At 42.9% G+C, this 17008-nt stretch overlaps 1 protein-coding gene across 14 annotated transcripts in view; it reads right to left on the reverse strand.

Moving 5' to 3' along the window:
* The window catches only part of ARID1B (AT-rich interaction domain 1B), a 1358614-nt gene that overhangs the window by 774298 nt on the left and 567308 nt on the right, over positions 1 to 17008 (reverse strand). For all 14 annotated transcript variants that reach the window (XR_013221738.1, XM_077289055.1, XM_077289047.1 and 11 more), the window contains one exon: positions 16632 to 16878. Coding sequence is in view for 13 of the 14 variants with exons in the window: in XM_077289055.1 (XP_077145170.1) it covers positions 16632 to 16878 (247 nt within the window). In the remaining variant the exon portion in view is untranslated. The remainder of the gene's footprint in view (positions 1 to 16631; positions 16879 to 17008) is intronic.

A 17008-nucleotide genomic window follows, 5' to 3' on the forward strand; every position in this document is an offset into this window, starting at 1 on the left:
TTATTTGAGCAGTGTATATATCTATATCTATCTATCTATCTATCTACCGTATTTTTCGGACTATAAGACGCACCGGACCATAAGGCGCACCCCAAATTTGGGGTGAAAATTGCAGAAAAAAAGATTTTTTATAAGATGGGGGTCCGTCTTATTGTCCAAATTTACAGCATCTTACCTGAGGGCTGGAGGTGGCAGAGCAGGGTCACAGGAGGCATGGTGTCGGCAGAGGTGGGGTGACGCGGTACGGCGTGCACCTGAGCAGGGTCCCTTCCTGCTTAGGTGGGTGACGCCACGGCCTGGTGTCCATGGGAGGGTTGCAGCAGTGGTTACTGGCAGAGGTGCTGGGATGAGGAGGTGCAGTGAGAGGTATGGCGTGAGAGGGGTCCCTTTCCCCGGTGAGGTGATGCAGCAGCCCGGTAAGCAGCAGAGCCGGGTGAATCCTGTTGTTATCGGTGGGGGCGGCCATCTTCCTGAGGCCGCGCGTGCGCAGATGAAGCGCTCTGCTTCCCGGAACTTCAGGAAAATGGCCGCGGGAGGCCGCGCGTGCGCAGATGGAGATCGCGGCGGCCATTTTCCTGAAGCCAAGATCTAAATCTGAGAACTCTGCTTCAGGAAAATGGCCACCACGATCTTCATCTGCGCACGTGTGGCCTCCCGCGGCCATTTTCCTGAAGCCCCGGGAAGCAGAGCGCTCCATCTGCACACGCGCGGCCTCACCCGGCTCTGCTGCTTACCGGGCTGCTGCATCACCTCACCAGGGAAAGGGACCCCGCTCACTGCGCCTCCTCATCCCCGCACCTCTGCCGCCGCACCTCTACCGCCACGGTAAGCCTGCATTGCGACTATTAGACGCACCCCCCATTTCCCCCCCTTTTTTGGGGGGGAAAAAGTGCGTCTTGTAGTCCGAAAAATATGGTATATATTTATATATAATAATAACAATAATCTTTATTTATATAGCGCCAACATATTCCGCAGCGCTTTACAGTTTAACAGTTTCAAACACAACAGTCATAGGTAACAACGTTAACAATACAGTAATAAAGCAAAATAAGACAAAATGAGACGACCCTGTTCGTGAGAGCTTACAATCTACAATGAGGTGGGGGAGATACAAAGTACAGGTGTGTGTTTACAATGATGTATTTACAATGATGGCCCAGCCATCTTCAGGGGGATAGATGGAAGTAGTGAATGGGCTACACACACACAAACATAAAATGACTTTGATTAGTTAATGTGGTAGGCAGCTCTGAACAAATGTGTTTTGAGCGAGCGCCTAAAACTATGCAAGTTGTGGATGGTCCTAATATCTTGGGGTAGAGCATTCCAGAGGATTGGCGCAGCACGGGAGAAGTCTTGGAGTCGGGAGTGGGAGGTACGGATTAGTGCAGAGGTTAGTCGAAAGTCGTTTGCAGAGCGCAGTGGTCGGCTAGGCCGAAAGACAGAAATGAGGGAGGAGATGTATGGGGGTGCCGCACTGTGGAGAGCTTTGTGGGTGAGAACAAGTACTTTGAATTGTACCCTGTAATGAATGGGCAGCCAGTGCCCATATATATAAATATATATATATATATATATATATATATATATATTTTTTTTTAAGGGGTTGTTCAGGGTATAACTGTTGATCAGTGATTGGCTGAGAAGGCATTTCCTTCAATTTTCAGTATGCCATATAGCACCAAGAATGAATTACCAATAAGTAAAGCGGAAAAGGTACTTTATATACTCGAGTATAAATCGACTCAAATATAAGTCAAGGCACTCAATTTTACCACAGTAAACTGGGAAAACTTATTGACTCGAGAATAAGCCTGGTATCAACCCTATACTGGTATTAATGGCCTCGTCATCCCCTTCCTGGTATGCACGATCTCCTCATCCCCATCCTGGTATGCATGGCCTCCTCATCCCTATCCTAGTATGCCTGGCCCCCTCATCGCCATCCTTGTGTGCATGGCCCCCTCATCCCAATCCTGGTATGCATGGCCCCCTCATCCCTATCCTGGTATGCCTGGCCCCTTCATCGCCATCCTTGTGTGCATGGCCCCCTCATCCCAATCCTGGTATGCATGGCCTCCTTTTCCCTATCCTGGTGTGCAGGGCCTCCTCCTCCCCACACTTATATGAATGGCTCCCTCATCCCTATCCTGGTATGTACAGCCTCCTCATCCCTATCTTGGTATGCATGGCCCCTATATCCCTATACCGGTATGTAGAAAAATTACTTTTAAAATCGTCACACAACAGGAAAATAAAGCTGGAACGCTAACTAGAAAGACCATGCTTAGTTCTGGTAGCAGCACTGCCCACTTGACTGAACCGAGTAGTGTGTGAAAGTCTCAAAAGTAAACTTTATCAATCATACTAAAGCTTAAACAGGAAACTGTCAGTAGGATCAACCCTCCTAAGCCGTTTATATGGGCATGAAGGTCATAGGACATTGAATGAAATGATACCTTGATATCCATGATCTGACGTTTTATTCCAGAGAAATCAATGTTTTTCGTAATATGTAAATGAACTGTGCTGTTAAGCTCTATGGCCCAGACACGTATCTCCCAGTGAACCTGCCTCCAAAGCTTACCGTAATTTAAATGAAAGGGGGCATTATATATAGATCAGGAGAGCAGAATGTCAGTCGTTACATCTCTTAGACTGCTATTGCCCATTGTAATTTAAAATAATCTCTGGAGGCAGATTCTCAGGGTGATCTATTTCCGTCCCATGGATCTTAACAGGTCATGTATATACTTAGAAAAATGTGCATTTCTGCGGAAAAAGACATTGAAGATATCAAGGTTTAATTTTATTCTATGACTTGCATGCCCTTATAGATGGCTTAGGAGTGTTGACTCTAGATCAATACTGACAGATTCATCAAACACTCTGCTTCCTGGACTCTGTGCACCCCGCAGGTCTCCGGGCATATCTCTAAGGGTGCGCACACTCCTGGTCTCTTAAAGAGAACGCACACCATTTTCAAAATAGCTTTCAGCCAATGGCTGAGTGTCTCGTATTATTTCAGGCTCCTCTGCCCTTAGGGAGGTGCCTAAGCAACAAATGATTCCGGTTGCTATTTCCAGGTTCCCCGTACCTTGGTGTCAGCATTCTCGCCAGTATTCTGCTAATTCTGTTTGTCTCAGTGTGCCAACTGTGCCTCCCTACGCCTCCTAGGCTGTTGCCTGAACTTCCTGCACCAGATTTTACCCGCTCCAGTCCGCTACCTGACTCTTCTGCCTGCCGTCAGCCAAGTGCTTCGCTACCCGCAATATCAGCCAGTCCACCTGTTCTGCTGAGTCAGCTTACACATGTCTGGGGTCTAACTGAAGGTAGCACCTGCGTCCCTCAGGCATTCCAATCCTACCCTGTATGTGGGTCTTACTACGGGTGTCTGGGGCTCGCATAGTCACGACCCTTTGGAGCCCCCGGACAGTGGTCCCATAAAATTGCAATAAAAACAATATACACTGCAACATCTGTGTCTCCGTTTCCATTCGTTACACACTCCAATGTGTATGGGGGCGCCGGCCAACTGATAGTTGGAAAAGATGTCGATTTTGGATTGCCGACCTCCTTGCTCTCTCAGAAAGATGCCTGGCGGAAGCTCTCCGAGAATATAGGTACGGCTGGCTAATCGAGAGCTCCTGTATACGAGAGGTGGTAGAGACAGCTCTCGGCCAAAGCATTGCTTGGCCAACAGCCATCTAATGTGTATGCCCGGCTTTACTGTAATGATGTGACCATTTATGAGCAGAATAAAAAAATCAAATTTGATTCATAGTGAGCATAAATTAATTTAACTCAATACGAACATTTTTGTTTGTTTTGTTTTTTATAAAGAAAATCACAACAAAAGAGCTTTAATTACTATGGGAAAATGTAATATTATAAATACCAAATGTTGACATGTGTATGTTATATGTGGCCATTCCCCTCGCCATTTTCTTTCTGTTTACAGCGGTACTTGCAATTTCAGTAAACCAAAACAACAGGATTATAATCTTTTCTGTACTGAAATGGTTCATACGAAAGGGAAGCTGCCCCACATAATGCCCTCTCTCAGCATTTTGTCAGCGACTTTGTACCCTATTTAACGGACACTGTACTGCTGAGGATAGATTTAAGCCCCCCCCAAAAAAAATAAAATAAAATAAATTAAGTGGAAAAAGAAAACAGAGCCTTGAAACAACTTCTCTTATGTACATTTTTGCTTTGTTAGTAAACAGGCACGATTTGGCAAGAGAAGCAAGACAAACTAAATTAGCATTTGCTACGTTGTTTGGCAGCGGCCGTGCATTTTGATGATGTGCTGTGTCAGCTTTCACTGCTGGTTTCGGTAAAATGAGTCAAAGAAAGAGAAAAGAAGAGAAAACATCATTCCGTATACAGACAATCGCATTTTTAATGCTGGTCTGGCATCAGTTTGCTTTACCAAACATATCCTTATTATGTAGAATTTCAATATTTAACACCATTGTTTGGTCTCTCTCTAAACAAACGACGGTAAATGTGCTACAGTGGTCTTTCTTCATTCTACTGCACAAAGAGGGAAAAGGGTACATCTTAGACTCTGTTCACATCCGAGTTGAATGCTCAGTCTCAGAAATTGCTGGAGACCATGATGAAAACCAGACTGTAATGGGGTCTAAGTGCTCTATCAAATTCCATAAAATGATAGATCAGGCACTGCTGTTATTTTTGCTGCAAACCACATTTTCTTTTAATTGATGCTATTTTCCACACACAGAAAAAATAAGCAAGAAAACTGCATATTTCATTGATAATGGACAATTATAAATAACAAATACCAATTTAAATGATAATTTACAGAATTCGTCAAAAATAAACGCTAAAGTCCTACACAATCAATTGCTCACACTTACCTTACTTATCAAGGCAACATACAGGTGTGAGGGTTTTATTGCATGTGAAATATTTGTATAAACCACTTTGAATTAAAACAAATTTTCGTTTCCTATAGCTAACAATTCCCAAATAAGTAGGACTTTGGTCAATTTTTAACCCCATTCTGACATTGGACATAATATTCCATTTATGTGACCTGGGCCTATTTGACCATGGACGGAATATTACGTCATCGCGATAGCCCAGACTCATGGGGGGGGTGTGGGTGATCGCCACCGGGTGTCAGCTGATTCTGAAAGCTGACACCCGGCACAAGGTGCCAGGAGCGGTCACAGACCGCTCCCGGGGCATTACCCCCTTGAACACGATCGCAGCATTCCGGAAGCCAACAGAGGGTTGACAGCTTTGGATCGGAGACCCCGCTGCGTAACCTGATTATTGCCCGTGTCCCAATGTCGACATGACGACATCCACGTCACCATAGCTAGGAAACTTGCTGATCATGCGAAGTGCATGATGGGCGAGTTTGTCTGTCAGTGCAGAGCTAACAGTTTCTATAGCATGCAGATGCTGCTTCATGCTATAGAAGCGATCAGCCTGCAAAAAATGATTGCCCCATAGTGAGACAAAGTATAAATTACAAATATAAAAATATTTTTAAAAAAAATGTATTTAGATATATTCTATATCTAAATAAATATTTTCATGAAAAAAAATATAAATAATAAAAGTACACATATTTGGTATCGCCGCATCCGCAACAACCCAACATACAAAAACCCTCCCAGTAGTTAACCCCTTTAGTGTACACCATAAAAAATTAAGGAAAAAAACAATGCTTTATCATCATACTGCTGATCAAAAAGTGGAATAACACGCAATCAAAAAGACATATAAATAAACATGGTACTGCTGAAAATGTCATATTGTCCCGCAAAAAAACAAACCGCCATGCAGCTCCATCAGAGGAAAAATAAAAAAGTTAAAGCTCTCAGAATAAAGTGATGCAAAAATAAATATTTTTTTAATAAAATATTTTTTTATTATAAAAAAGCACCAAAACATAAAAAAAAAAATATAAATGAGGTATCGCTGTAATCGTGCTGACCCTAGGAATAAAATTGCAATTTTAAAACACACAGGGGACGGTATAACCCCCCCTCCCACAAAATGAAATTAATGAATTGCTGGTTTTTGTTCATTCTGCCTCCCAAAAATCGAAATAGAAAGCGTTCATGTGCCCGGAAATGGTACTAATAAAAATGGCAACTTGTCCCGCAAAAAACAAGCCCTCGCATGACTCTGTTGGCCAAAATATGGAAAAATTATAGCTCTCAAAATGTAGTGATGCAAAAACTATTTTTTTGCAATAAAAAGCGTCTTTTCGCACATCATGATATTTCCGGTTCCGGAGATGTCTGTGTTTGTAATACGTGAGGCATCCGTGTGCCGCATCAGTATCACATGGACGGGCGCCATGGAAGAAGCGTTACAGTAAGCGCTGTTCCCCAGAACCGGGTGCTGAAAACGGCTCTCATCTATATAGTATAATACACTCCTCATAGCCCCCCATATACCATAATACACTCCTCACAGTGCTCCATATAGTATAATGCACCACCATAGTCATCCATGTAGTACAACTCATTTCCCACAGTATAATGCACCCCATAGTTTTTCATATAGTATAATGTATTCCCCATAGTCCTCGATACAGTATAATGAAGCCCACACATAGTATAATGCAGCCACCACCCCACAGAGTATAATGCAACCCCCTATAGAAAATAATGCAGCCCCCCTCATATAGTATAATGTAGCCCCCTCACAGAGTATGATGCAATCACCCCTCATAGAATATAAATATAATACAGCCCCCATAGAATATAAGGTAGCCCCAAATAGAATATAATACAGCCCACCTCCCCATAGAGTATAATGTAGCCCCATCAAAGAGTATGATGCAATCATCCCTCACAAAATCTAATACAGCCCCCAATTGAATATAATGCAGCCCACCATAGAATATAATACAGCCCACCTCCCCATAGTATATAATGTAGCCCCCATAAAATATAATATACCCATTAATAGTATATAACACAGCCACATAGTATGTAACACAGCCTCTCCCATAGAATATAATGTACCCCCATAGTATATAACACAACCTCCCCCCATAGAATATAATGTACCCTCAAATATATAATACAGCCACATAGTATATAACACAGTTTCCCCGATAGAATATAAAATACCCCCCATAGAATTTAACACATCATCCCCCATAGAATATAATATACCACCAATAGTATATAACACAGCTGCATAGTATATAACACAGCCTCCCCATAGAATATAATATACCCCCATAGTATATAACACAGCCTCTATAATACAGCCACATAGTATATAACACAGCCTCCTCTATAGAATATAGTATACCCCCATAGTATATAACACAACCTCCCCCATAGAATATAATATACCCCCAATAGTATATAAAACAGCCTCCCCCATAGAATATAGTGTACCCCATAGTATAACACAGCCTCCCCATAGAATATAATGTATAATGTACCCCCAAAATATATAATACAGCCACATAGTTTATAACACAACTTACCCCATAGAATATAATATACCCCCATAGAATATAACACAGCTACATAGTATATAACACAGCTACATAGTATATAACACAGCCTCCCCCATAGAATAGAATATACACCCCAATAGTATATAACACAGCAACATAGTATATAACACAGCCTCCCCCATAGAATATAATATACCTCCCATAGTATAAAGCACAGCCCGCATAGTGTATTGCACAGCCTGCATAGTATATAACACAGCCCACATAGTATATAGCAGAGCCTGCATAGTATATAGCACAGCCTGCATAATATATAGCACAGCCCGCAACATATATAGGACAACCCGCATAATATATAGCACAGCTCGCATAATATATAGCACAGCCCGCGTAGTATATAACACAACCCACGTAGTATATAGCACAGCCACGTAGTATATAGCATGCCCACGTAGTATATAACACAGCCCAGGTAGTATATAACACAGCCCACAGAGTATATAACACAGCCCACATAGTATATAACACAGCCCACGCAGTATATAATACAGCCCACGTAGTATATAGCACAGCCATGTGGTATATAGCACAGCCCACGTAGTATATAACACAGCCACGTAGTATATAACACAGCCACGTAGTATATAGCACAGTCATGTAGTATATAACACAGCCCATGTATTATACAGTTACGTCCATATATATTTGGACAGAGACAACATTTTTCTAATTTTGGTTATAGACATTACCACAATGAATTTTAAACAAAACAATTCAGATGCAGTTGAAGTTCAGACTTTCAGCTTTCATTTGACGGTATCCACATTAAAATTGGATGAAGAGTTTAGGAGTTTCAGCACCTTAACATGTGCCACCCTGTTTTTAAAGGGACCAAAAGTAATTGGACAATTGACTCCAAAGCTATTTCATGGACAGGTGTGGGCAATACCTTCGTTATGTCATTCTCAATTAAGCAGATAAAAGGCCTGGAGTTGATTTGAGGTGTGGTGCTTGCATTTTGGAAGGTTTTGCTGTGAAGTAAACATGCGGTCAAAGGAGCTCTCCATGCAGGTGAAACAAGCCATCCATAAGCTGCAAAAACATAAAAAAAAACATCCGAGAAATTGCTACAATATTAGGAGTGGCAAAATCTACAGTTTGGTACATCCTGAGAAAGAAAGAAAGCCCTGGTGAACTCATCAATAAAGAAGAGAATGTCCAGCTTCACCGAATCCGTAAAAAAAGAGTTTTCTTTATTCACAAACTTTAAACATAGAGGATACAGACTTCAGCACGAACCATATGGGTAAAAATCTCAACGCGTTTCTGGAGACTAAGCTCCCTTAATCATGACATGTCCCCTTCACAACAGCCAACCAAGTGAACAACACTCTCCAGGAGGTCGGCGTATCAATATCCAAATCTACCATAAAGAGAAGACTGCATGAAAGTAAATACAGAGGGTTCACTGCATGGTGCAAGCCACTCATAAGCATCAAGAATAAAAAGGCTAGACTGGACTTTGCTAAAAAAACATCTAAAAAAGCCAGCACAGTTCTGGAAGAACATTCTTTGGACAGATGAAACCAAGATCAACTTCTACCAGAATGATGGAAAGAGAAAAGTATGGCGAAGGCGTGGTACAGCTCATGATCCAAAGCATAGCACATCATCTGTAGAACCCGGCGGAGGCAGTGTGATGGCTTGGGCATGCATGGCTGCCAGTGGCACTGGGTCACTAGTGTTTATTGATGATGTGACACAGGACAGAAGCAGCCGAATGAATTCTGAGGTATTCAGAGCCATACTGTGTGCTCAGATCCAGCCAAATGCAGCCAAACTGATTGGTCGTCGCTTCATACTACAGATGGACAATGACCCAAAACATAAAGGCAAAGCAACCCAGGAGTTTATTAAAGCAAAGAAGTGGAATATTCTTGAATAGCCAAGTCAGTCACCTGATCTCAACCCAATTGAGCATGCATTTCACTTGTTAAAGACTAAACTTCAGACAGAAAGGCCCACAAACAAACAGCAACCGAAAACCACCACAGTGAAGGCCTGGCAGAGCATCAAAAAGGAGGAAACACAGCGTCGGGTGATGTCCATGAGTTCAAGACTTCAGGCAGTCATTGCCAACAAAGGGTTTTCAACCAAGTACTAAAAATGAACATTTTATTTAAAATTATTTAATCTGTCAAATCACTTTTGGTCCCTTTAAAAACAGGGTGGCACATGTTAAGGAGCTGAAACTCATGTTTACTTCACAGCAAAACCTTCCAAATGCAAGCACCACACCTCAAATCAACTCCAGGCCTTTTATCTGCTTAATTGAGAATGACATAATGAAGGGATTGCCCACACTTGTCCATGAAATAGCCTTGGAGTCAATTGTCCAATTACTTTTGGTCCCTTTAAAAACAGGGTGGCACATGTTAAGGAGCTGAAACTCCTAAACTCTTCATCCAATTTTAATGTGGATACCCTCAAATGAAAGCTGAAAGTCTGAACTTCAACTGCATCTGAATTGTTTTGTTTAAAATTCATTGTGGTAATGTCTATAACCAAAATTAGAAAAATGTTGTCTCTGTCCATATATATAGGCGTAACTGTATATTACATGGGCTGTGTTATATACTACATGGCTGTGCTATATACTACGTGGCTGTGTTATATACTATGTGGGCTGTGCTATATAACACAGTCACGTAGTATATTGCACAGCCCACATAGTATATAACACAGCCCATGTAGTATATAACACAGCCCACGTAGTATACAACACAGCCACATAGTATAACACAGCCCACGTAGTATATAGTGCAGCCACGTAGTATATAACACAGCCCACGTAGCATATAACACAGCCTACATAGTATATAGCATAGCCATGTAGGATATAGCACAGCCACGTAGTATATAACACAGCCCACATAGTATATAGCACAGCCACATAGTATATAACACAGCCCACGTAGTATATAACACAGTCCACGCAGTATATAACACAGCCCACATAGTATATAACACAGCCCACATAGTATATAGCACAGTCACGTAGTATATAATACAGTCCACGTAGTATATAACACAGCCCACATAGTATATAACACAGCCCATGCAGTATATAACACAGCCCATGCAGTATATAACACAGCTCGCATCTCTCCCCTCCAAGAATGGCCCCAAAGTCCAGTAATTAAAAAAAAAAAAAAAACAACACTCCTCACCTCTCCTCGTGCCTGCACTGCTCCCTGTTTCTGTCTCAGCGGCTGCACTGCCGGCTGGCACACAGTGAGTGCGCGCGCACATGCAGTGTGTCAGAGGCAGAGCGAGGAATGATGTGAGAGGGAGTGTAAGCTGACACTCTCTCCTCCATCATTGCTTTGAACTGTACCAGCAGATTCAGCAGGGGAGTTGGTGCTGGCAGCAGGGGCCCCATAGCAGCTGCCTGATGTGCCGCTAGCTGCGGGCCCCTGGGTGAGCGGGAGCCCCCAGGCAGCTGCCTGGTCTGCCTGCCCTGCTCACTATACAGTATGAGGTCCCACAATAATAATAATAATCTTTATTTTATATAGAGCTAACATACTCTGCAGCGCTTTACAGTTTGCACACAATATCATTGCTGTCCCCGATGTGGCTCACAATCTAAATTTCCTATCAGTATGTCTTTGTAATGTGGGAGGAAACATTTGCAAACACAGGGAGAACATAAACTCCTTGCAGATGTTGTCCTTGGTGGGATTTGAACCCTGGACTCCAGCGCTGCAAGACTGCAGTGCTAACCACTGAGCCACATAGCCTTTCACTATACAGTATAGCCTCCTATATTTAGCATGAGACCATTGTATACAGTTTAAGCACCCACATAGCTTCTCTATAAACAGTATGAGCCCCCATGTAGCCTCTTAATACATTTTGAGCCCCACATAGCCTCCTATATACAGTATGATCTTCACATAATCTTTGATAGTACAGTGAGCCCCAAATATCCACTATATACAGTGTAATCCCCATAAAGACTCTTAATACAGTATGAACTCAACATAGCCTCTATATACTGCGAGTCCCACACAGGCCCTATATACAGTATGAGCCCCCACAAAGCTCACTATATTCAGAGTAAGCCCCACATAGCCTCTTAATACAATATGACATCCCACACATTCTTCTTATATACAGTATGAGCCCCCAATAGCCTCCTATACACAGTGTAAGCCCCACATAGCCCCCCTACATATAGTATGAGCCCCCACATAGAATACATAGATAAAAACCTCCCATACACGTTAACCCCTTCATGACCTTGGGATTTTCCGTTTTTCCGTGTTCGTTTTTCGCTCCCCTCCTTCCCAGAGCCATAACTTTTTTATTTTTCCATCAATATGGCCATGTGAGGGCTTATTTTTTGCAAAACGAGTTGTACTTTTGAACGGCATCATTGGTTTTACCATGTCTTGTACTAGAAAACGGGAAAAAAATTCCAAGTGCGGTGGAATTCCAAAAAAGTGCAATCCCACACTTGTTTTTTGTTTGGCTTTTTTACTAGGTTCACTAAATGCTAAAACTGACCTGCCATTTTGATTTTTCAGGTCATTAAGAGTTCATAGACACCAAACATGTCTAGGTTACGTTTTATCTAAGTGGTGAAAAAAAATTCCAAACTTTGCTTAAAAAAATAAAAATAAAAATTGCGCCATTTTCCAATACCAGTAGCGCCTCCATTTTTGGGATCTCGGGTCAGGTGAGGGCTTATTATTTGCGTGCTGAGCTGACGTTTTTAATGATACCACTTTTGTGCAGATATGTTCTTTTGATTGTCTGTCATTGCATTTTAATGCAATGTCGTGGCGACCAAAAAAAAGTAATTCTGGCGTTTCGAATATTTTTCTCGCTACACTGTTTAGTGATCAGGTTAATGCTTTTTTTTTATCGCTAGATCGGGCGATTCTGAATGCGGCGATACCAAATATGTGTAGGTTTGATTTTTTTTTTATTGTTTTGTTTTGGATGGGACGAAAGGGGGGTGATTTAAACTTTGATTTTTTAAATTTTTTTTCACATTTTTTTAACTTTTTTTTTTTTACTTTGGCCATGCTTCAATAGCCTCCATGGGAGCTGCTATGTAGCTGAATTGCAGGCCTGCTATGAGCGCCGACCACAGGCTGGCGCTCACAGCAAACTGGCATCAGTAACCATAGAGGTCTCAAGGACCTCTATGGTTACAATGCAGAAGCATCGCTGACCCCTGATCATGTGACGGGGGTCGCCGATGCGCTCATTTCCGGCCCGATGGCCGGAAGTGCTGGTTAAATGCCGCTGTCAGCGTTTGTCAGGCATTTAACTAGTTAATAGCGGTGGGTGAATCGCGATTTCACCTGCCGCTATTGCGGGCACATGTCAGCTGTTCAAAACAGCTGACATGTCCCGGCTTTGATGAAGGCTCACCACCGGAGCCCGCATCAAAGCGGGGGTTCTGACCTCGGACGTACTATCCCATCCGTGGTCCGAAAGGGGTTAAAAAAACAACAAAAAAAACCACATGCTTGCCTTGCTCACGTTCTCCGGGCACTCTACTGCAGTCTTCAATGCACCAACTTTCTGCACAGCAGACGTGATTAAGTGATGTCAATGCATCTGATGGCTCAATCGCACTCGCTGTTTGGTAGAAGAATGAGCCAGCGGCCCCTTCCTCCACCAATATATTCATCACTGTTTGCCTCAAAACAATGCACATACAGTGGGTGATGACAGATGTACGGTAGGAGAGTTCATGAAGCGGCTAGTGGGCCACTGTTTCAGCCCTTCGGCTATCTCAGTCTGCGGGCTGGATGGAAACATCTAGAGGGCCGGATAGTGCCCCCAGGCCACAGATTGCCAAGCTCTGCCCTAAGGGATTCATATCCCTTAAGAATTAGGTGGCAGCTATTCAAATTTTTTGCAGTCCTTGTCTTAGATGAAAAAAGCTGAACACAGCTAACTAACTCACTATCTACCCTCATACACCTTAATCACCTACGAGACCTTGACCTCATGATCAAAATTTTAGTTAAAGGGGTGGTCCAAAACAATTTTATTTTCATTCTAAACTATTTAATGTCATAAGATAATCTTTTTTCCTAAAATATATTAATTAAAGAAATCCCTATACTTCTCTAACTACACTAACTGCTTAATTTTCTTTCTACTACATCCTCTGATGTTTTGCTTGGGTGATTAGTCGCCAGAAAGGCTGCCTTGCTAGGTACTGGCTATTGGGCACACTGCAGTGAGGGCGATATAACTACTCCCCGCTCAGGCAGGAAATACAATTATCAAACGCCGTTCATCGCTGCCAGTTTCCCCAAAAGCTCAGGACACTTCGCTGCCAGTAATAGCTCCTATTACTATGATTAATAGTGGGTCAGGAGCCAACCCAATCAGTAGCGTAATTTACATCAGAGGATGTTGGGGTTATGTTTTAGAGCAAGGAAAATGAGACTAGTAAATATTATAGCTTTTACTCCAAAAAGATTAGGCAGTGTTTACAAAAGTATATAAAACAATATTACAAAATGAGACAATCATAGTAGCACAGAACAATTACAAAATAAAAGGGATTAAAGAAGAAAAACACAGTCATCTCAGATAATGGCAAGCCATGTAGTGGGGGAAGGGTGACATCACAATGCATCAGAGCAGATTGCAGAGCTTCCTTTAGCTGACTTCCTGGGGAAAAGACCTTTCCTAAAATGAGGTTGAATATCTTATACCCTCTGCTCGTGACATCAGTGAGGGGCTGGATATGCCCCAATTGGAAAGTTATGAAAAGCCTTCTATTAAACATAACTCCTGGGTGGAAGCTCACAGAGGGACGACAAAAGTATTACAAGTCTTTTCACGAGATTAGCTTACATTTGAGTCTAAACATGGGGTGGCTGTGTGACTCAGTTAAGTAGAAATCTATTTCTTGGATTCTGCTGGTGCTGGAGCTTTGTAAATGCACGGGAGGGTAGTTCTACCGATGCAAATGTCAAAACTGTATGTTTCACACCTATATCAATAATCGGTGCCATTATATGCAAGTTTGCAGAAACAAAGAGATTACCCCCGACCATGTGCTTTTGCACACGGCTGAGTGGGCTGCTTACAACACATTCTTTAGGGAGGGTGGAAGGAGTGTAGGATTACATGCAGGCAGAGTGAGGGGAAAGGCTGCTTATTTCTCAGGCGAAGGGGGGCTGTCATCACACACAGTCATGTGCATGCAATAGGGGCTTTGCTTTTGTATCATCAAATGCAGTGGAAAGTTGTGGAAGTGTAATTGGGACAACAATACATTTTTCCTATTTTCTGACAGCCTGCATGACCCCCAGTTGTGCAGCCACATTGGTAATAGTAGTATGACTGTGAAAGACAACCTTAAACATATAATTCAAAGTCGGCTTCAAAGGGATTTGAAGCCCATCTATGCATATTGCAGTGCCCTTCTCAGTCCCTCCACTGTCCCCTTCATCCTCCTCCTTCGTGCCGGCACAGCTCCCACCATCACTTTCTGCTCCCTCCTCCTACTCCAGCTCCTCCTGGTCCACAAACCGCTCAGGCTTGTTTGGTGTCCCATTTGTCACCGCTGGGCTCCGGGTCAAATCCACCTGCCGTGCAAATCGTCAGAGCTTAGCCGCTGTATCAGCTCCCCTGGGGTTCTCCCCCGCCTTCTCCAGCTCCGCTGACAGCATTTCTGTCATGGTTACGACATGGTTAATGTCATGTTCTCTCAGGGTTATTATGGTTGGCCTCTCTTTCAAGATGGGAGGGGTATTTGTACTGAATCCTAGCTGGGTTTCTTTGTCAGCATACGCTCTGTTTCAGTCTGTGTGCTTGACCCTTGGAGTGTGTGCCCGGTTTGCACTGTGTTTATCCTGCTCTCCATGAGTCACTGTTTGCTCTTCTGGATTTATGACCGCTGGCTTACAATCTGGCTGATAATCCCCTGTTATTTCCCTTTGGTACCTCGTGATCTCCTGGCTCTGATCTTTGCTTGTTTAATAATTCTCTAGTGTTTATCCCTTCTGTTTCCCGGCGTCTGGCTCCACCACCTGTCCTCCTCCCACTCTGTCACATGTCTAAGGTCCTGTTGGTTACCAGGTCACTCTGTCATATGTCTTAGGTCCTGTCGGTTACCAAGTTAGTAACTCAGCATTAAGCTCAGCTCCTTTGCTGCTGTGTGCAGCTCTCCCTGCAGCATTAATACCCAGGAGCCGTGACAGTTACTTCCCGGCCGGAGCCATCTTGGGTCCTTCTCTCCGGCTCCACCGCCGCCTTCCTGGAGCTCATTCTACCCACCATTACTCCGCAGTTATGAGATTTCTTATGCACCACACTAGCCACGGGTTCCCCCAATAGATATGGGTATTTTACCCCAATGTTAAGGCTGCAATCAATATATTAGCTGATGGTGAGCGGGAGCTCCTGCCTCAGACGTCTGCCCACATCCCGTTCAGGCCACACCCCCAAGAATGCTGCTACTTTACTTGATGTCACCTGCCTATTGTTATATAATGTGTGTCAAGGAATACAGGTACAGTAAGTCAGTACTCTGGAGGAGTCTCATGGAAAGCTTTTATTCTACTTTGTAGGAAATCTGAGACAACTGCCTTTCAGAAGCATAGGATGACAGAAGAAGCAGAAAGAAATACAAAATTTAGTAAAGCCTCTTTAATGTTATAGGTGGTACAGAGCTGAGCAGGAAATTCCACAGGAAGATGTAGTTTGAGTGGCTGAAAAAATTAGCAGCATAGTTTCACCTCAAAAAAAACTTTGATCTCTGACAAAAAGTTGAAGGGCGATTAAGGTTCTTTGAGTATATTTACAATAGGCATCCTGTACCACACCATATAACAATTTTTTTGTTTTGGAGGCCGATATGATATTAGGTTAGGCATAAACTATGTATAAGTCATTGTCATCAGTTTATACTGAACTTGTTTTGGTAATGCATTTGGAATAGTTTTTTGCTTTCATGAGGATACTGAAACCTCCTTAGAGGCACGTTTGTCTTCCTCATGTGGCTGGCAGCCCACTGTAACCATATCCCATTCCCGCAAAAGACAACTTGCTCATTCAAAGCCAGATGTGCCAATTTTACTTTAATATACTATATAATTCTATATTAAACACTCACCAGGAATGCTAGCAGGTGATATTGGACCTGATCTTGACTGGTTGCTCCCAACAGGTGATCCCACGGGGGATGGTGATGGCCCACTTCCCTGAATACTTGGCAGATGCGGTGATGCATGTGGCGAGAAGGGGGACTGTGCAGGATTGCTTTGCTCCCCCTGGCTGCTTGTAGAACCTGAAGCACTCACCGCAGAACTTAATGTTGCTTCAGTTCCGGTTGGCAAGTCATCAATGGAACCAGACAAGTCCTGCGGAACAGACCAAAAACGTTATTAAACAGATACTAATATATCAAACTGAGATTTATAGTAGTATTTTATAGCTGCAGACAAACACAAAGATGATGCTTTTATTCTCATTAGACATTAGCTAACATGT

This window comes from Ranitomeya variabilis, chromosome 2, assembly GCF_051348905.1.
Source record: "Ranitomeya variabilis isolate aRanVar5 chromosome 2, aRanVar5.hap1, whole genome shotgun sequence".
Taxonomy (NCBI): domain Eukaryota; kingdom Metazoa; phylum Chordata; class Amphibia; order Anura; family Dendrobatidae; genus Ranitomeya; species Ranitomeya variabilis.